A 4,984-nucleotide genomic window follows, 5' to 3' on the forward strand; every position below is an offset into this window, starting at 1 on the left:
GTTGCGTTCCCCGGCTCCTTACAGAAATGGGGTGGAAGTGGGTCTCAAAGACTATGAGTCTGTATATTATAGTACCACAGGAAGGAGCTAGAACACATACGTATTTCTTAATTAAGATGTTCAATTAAGAAATAACTGTATGGGGCTTCCTTGGTGGCGATTAGTTTCAAGTGTACAGCAAAGTGATTCAGTTATATATACATATTCATCTATTTTTTTTCAGATTCTTTCTCCTTATAGATGATTACAAAATATTGAGTATCGTTCCCTGTGCTATACAGTAGGTCTTTGTTGGTTATGTGTTTTAAATATAGCAGTGTGTACATGTCAATCCCAAACTCCCCACCTATCCCTGCCCCCAACCCTTCCTTCCTGGTAACCATAAGTTCATTCTCTTTTTTTTAGATTTGCATGATATATGATTTGTCTTTCTCTGTCTTACTTCACTTAGTATGATAATCTCTAGGTCCATCCATGTTGCTGCAAATGGCATTATTTCATAAAGATTAATCCCTTGTTGGTCGCATATTTTGCATATTTTCTCCCATCCTGAGGGTTGTCTTTTCGTCTTATGGTTTCCTTTGCTTTGCAAAAGCTTTTCCGTTTCCTTAGGTCCCATTTGTTTATTTTTGTTTTTATTTCCATTTCTCTAGGAGGTGGGTCAAAAAGGATCTTGCTGTGATTTATGTCAGAGTGTTCTGCCTGTGTTTTCCTCTAAGAGTTTTATGGTATCCGGTCTTACGTTTAGGTCTTTAATCCATTTTATTTTTGTGTATGGTGCTAAAGAATGTTCTACTTTCATTCTTTTACATGTAGGTGTCCAGTTCCCAGCGCCACTTAGTGAGGAGGCTGTCTTTTCTCCATTGTATAGTCTTGCCTCCGTTGTCGTAGATTAATTGACCATAGGCGTGTGGGTTTATTCTGGGCTTTCTGTCCTGTTCCATTGATCTATATTTCTATTTTTGTGCCCGTACTATGAAGTCAGGGAGCCTGATTCCTCCAACTTTTTCTTTCTTGAGACTGCTTTGGTTATTTTGTGTCTCCATACAAATTTTAAGATTTTTTTTGTCCTAGTTCTGTGAAAAATGCCATTAGTAATTTGATAGGGATTGCACTGAATACGTAAATTACCTTGGGTAGTATAGTAATTTTGACAATATTTATTTTTCCAATCCAAGAACATGGTATATCTTTCCATTTGTTTGTGTCATCTTTGATTAGAAAACGTATGTTGCCTCTTTGAAACTAGCTATAATTTTCATCCAACCAGGCTTTGCAGTGTTTGGGGCCCCAGAAAGGCAGTGCAGAGGGGAAGTATTTGGGGATAAGTTGGAAATGGAACTAGGAGTATGTGTGAGTAGGTATGACTCTTGTTCAACCAGCCCTGGAGGGGACCCTCCAGACTTCCAGGCCTTCTCCTGGTATCACAGCCTTGTCCTGGTATCACAGCCTTGTCCTGATAGGGCTGGTGTGGAGCCTGAGATGAGTCAGGCTAGAAGTGGCAGGCAGAAGGATGGGTCCCCTGCTGCATATGATACAGGGGTGGGCGAGACCACCTCACAGAGGTCAGGCCTTTTGGGAAGAGTGCTGTGTGTCACCTGCAGTGGCTCCCACAGGACTCTTCCCTGCCTCTGGGCTCAAGCAGTTGACACAGGCAGTATTTTTAGGCATTTAATTATGTTACTGTGCAGAAGGGATGCTCACGTCTGCTTATCTGCTCCACTTCCATTTTAATTGTGTGCACGTGTGTTTTAAGAACGTTGTGACAGAACATACCCACTGTCTCGCCCTGCTCCATAGTCTGTCACTGCTTCTCATCAGAGTTTGCACTGATGACAAGCTGTGCACAGGACAGGAGGCCCTGCATCCTTAGAAGGATGTCCTTAGAAGGATGGAAACTCAGGCCCCCTGCCATGCGCTGATAACCTCCATTTCCTACCACTTATTCCACACCCAAAAGCTTACAATGAAGGTGTGGGATTCAGATGGATTGTGTAAGGTTTGAGCCAACCTAGAGGTACACATCTCAACTCCACTGAGATTTTCAGGTGGGTGGGAGGGCAGGAGGGGTGGGTTCTCCCCCCCTCACTGAAGCTCTGTTTCTTGGGTACTGGTAGGCTGACTTCAATCCTCTTTTGGGGGGAATCTCAGTATCAGTGATGTTGTGGTATGCGAACACATACCACACCACCAGGGGACTACATTTATACCTTCATTCTGGAAACTGCAGACAGTCCAAGCAAGAGGGACACGCCCCACCCACACCGCCTCCGAAGGCCTCTCTCCTGTGTGGTGACTGCCGGAGGAGGCTGTACAGTGTGTTGTGGGAGAGAAGGGGAGGGGTTTACTGTCTCACATCCGACCTGGACCTCTGGCCAAGAAGCTTATTTAATGCTTTGCCAGTGACCAGTGTCACCGTTCAAGGGCCCATGCCTGTCTCCTATGTGCTGGTCCGGAAGTGGAGCCGTTGCGATTCCATGACAGTCAGTTGCTTTGCCTGGAGGACATTTTTTGCCCTCTAGCCGTTGCATCTGTTTTGGGTTCTAAGAAAAGTAGGTAGGGAAGGCCAGACTCGGGGGTGAACAGAAGTCAAGGAGCTGGGGAAAAAAAAATCCTCTCCTGTGATTTCAGCAGGGTTTAAACAAAAAAGAAAACAGAAGATTTGGGAGTATCAAGACTCAGTTCCAGAATTGGATTCAAATCTTAGCCAAGGAAGCAAAGTGCTGAAGTACCTTAATCCAGAGGCAGCCTGAGCCCTGTAGGCTGCATCTGTGTTCTCTCTTTCTAGATCTGTCTCTGTCTGTCTCCCTCCCTCCCAGCACCTGATGTCTTCCTGAGAATGATTCTCCGTCTTTGATGTTGTATTTAATTAAGGCAGAGTTATTTATGCTTTACTAGTTCTTTCCCACTCATTACCCACTTAGTTCTCTTGCTGTCCTTGAGAGACAGATCAGAGCCCTTCATTTTACAGATGAGAAGACTTGGGCATCAACGATAAGTGACTTGTAAAAGGTGCCATCACCACTTAGCAAAGATGCAATGCTGAGGAACTGGAGGATGTCCAGTAAGCCTCGGGAAGGCCATGGAAACCGCTTTTAAAAAATGAAAGGGCCATCATTTCAGGCACACATGCGCGTGTCGGTCTCTGGTCACAGAGTGCAGTGACGCCAGTCATCTTGGGTGTGTGTGGCCAGTGGCCGGCTTCGTGAACTTGGTGCTGTAAACCAGCCACTAACTAGGCCAGCCCTTGGTCTGGTGGATGGTTTAAGTTGCTAGATTTCACCCGAGGGTAGTCTTGCAGGTGTAGATTGCCATGCTCAAGAATTACTACCCTTTTGAAATTCTAGGTAATAACTTTTTGATCAAGAGATGCTACTTTTTCAGTATTTAGTTAATCGTTAAAATTTCCAGATGGCCTGACCCTTAGATGGAGGCTGGAGTTTTGCGTGGATTGGAGAGTTCCTTCTTGTAATGTCCCTCCTAAAGTAAGTCTGGATTGTATCTCCATCTTGCAGTAAGGGGACGTGACGTGGAATCAGCAGTGTTAAGACTCAGCAAGGACAGATGTGTTCTAGTGTTGGCGCCATGTGCCAGCTCTTCTGAATTTCTCAGTGTCCCCCTGAAAACTCAGAAGACGCTAACCAAAGCCCTGCAGCCTCCGGTGCTGAGAAAGTCCTTAGTTCTGCTCTGGTTCCACCTTTCAGGAGCCCCGCACCACGCCCAGGACAACAGGCATAGTGATTTGTGCAGACGCAGGGTGGTGAGCTGGGGGCAGGGGCACCCGACAAGGGCCCTGGGAAGACAGGCCGTGTGAGTGGAGCCACTAACCTTACTAGTGGAGGTTTCCACGTCACCTCGCGGTGCTTGACTTGTCCCTTTTCTCCATCCTTTCCCTCCTCCTCCCCGGCTTGTCCCCTGTGAAGGTGCTCTGTCTGACCCTGACTGGAGAGCTGGCAGGGGTGGGGGAGGGACGCTCTGGGCTTGTTCCGTTGTTGATCAGGGAGAGCACGCAGGAGAGACGCTGGTGGGCAGTGGTCAGGAGGTCTGTTCCGCTGTCCCGTAGGTATTCTGGGGCTCTGGGTCAGTTGGAGGTGTGTGTACAACATGAACAGAGACTGGAAAGGCGGGGCTGGTTTTCGATGGGGACGGAGTAGTACACACTGCTGGGGAGGACGTCGCCCTCCGGGGTGACGGTCTGGGTCTGTGACTCTTCCAGGGTTGCTGAAGGGCTCTGGGCAGCCAGCAGCGAGGTCACGCATCTTGGGTAGGAGGAGTGCCTTCCTCTGAGATGCTGGCCTGACCTGCGTGGCGTGTGCAGCAAGGCCGATGCGGGCGTGGCGTTGGAGGGTGGCGTGTAGCTGCCCAAGTGCCTTGGGCTACGGCTGGGTAATCCTTTTGGCTTGCTTCTTAAGGGAAAAGAACCAGATTAAAAGAAAAAACCTCCCTTTTTCTTCCAGAGCCTCTGAGGGCAAGACCGTGGAAGTGCCTTACAAAGGGGATGTCAAGAACACTATTCTGGACATACTCGGAGGACTGAGGTCTACCTGCACCTATGTAGGGGCTGCCAAACTCAAAGAGCTCAGCAGAAGGGCGACGTTCATCCGGGTGACCCAGCAGCACAACACCGTGTTCAGCTAACCTCGAGATCAAGGACGAGACGACCTCCAGCCGCCGGAAGCGTCTGCACAGGCCTGCTTTCCCACCCCCCTCCTCCTGTGACGGCAGAGGGTCCGGCTGATCCCAGAAGCAAGGCACTTCCTGGGTCAGCGGTTGGAGCTTAGCTGCCCAGAACGTGTAACCTCCTTGTTAAAACTAACACTCACGCCTTTTTCTTTTCTTTCCTTTTTTTTTTTTTTTTTGAAGAAAATGGTTTCACTTTAATATAATGCTATGAAGACTTGCCTGCGTGCTGGAGTCTGCATTTGCAGGACCAAGTGGTCGGGGGAGCTGGGGGGTTTTCTGCCTTCTTCCCACGCTTGGCTTT

General features: G+C 48.1%; 1 protein-coding gene across 1 annotated transcript in view; it reads left to right on the plus strand.

Annotated features, from left to right (window-relative positions):
• GMPR (guanosine monophosphate reductase) overlaps window positions 1–4,902 on the plus strand; it is a 40,120-nt gene extending 35,218 nt beyond the window's left edge. The window contains exon 9 of the mRNA XM_024764200.1: window positions 4,458–4,902. Within this exon, the coding sequence (XP_024619968.1) occupies window positions 4,458–4,638 (181 nt within the window). The 3' untranslated portion in view covers window positions 4,639–4,902. The remainder of the gene's footprint in view (window positions 1–4,457) is intronic.
• The last annotated feature ends 82 nt before the right edge of the window (window positions 4,903–4,984 follow it).

Source organism: Neophocaena asiaeorientalis, unplaced genomic scaffold, assembly GCF_003031525.2.
Source record: "Neophocaena asiaeorientalis asiaeorientalis breed wild unplaced genomic scaffold, Neophocaena_asiaeorientalis_V1.1 scaffold427, whole genome shotgun sequence".
Lineage (NCBI taxonomy): Eukaryota > Metazoa > Chordata > Mammalia > Artiodactyla > Phocoenidae > Neophocaena > Neophocaena asiaeorientalis.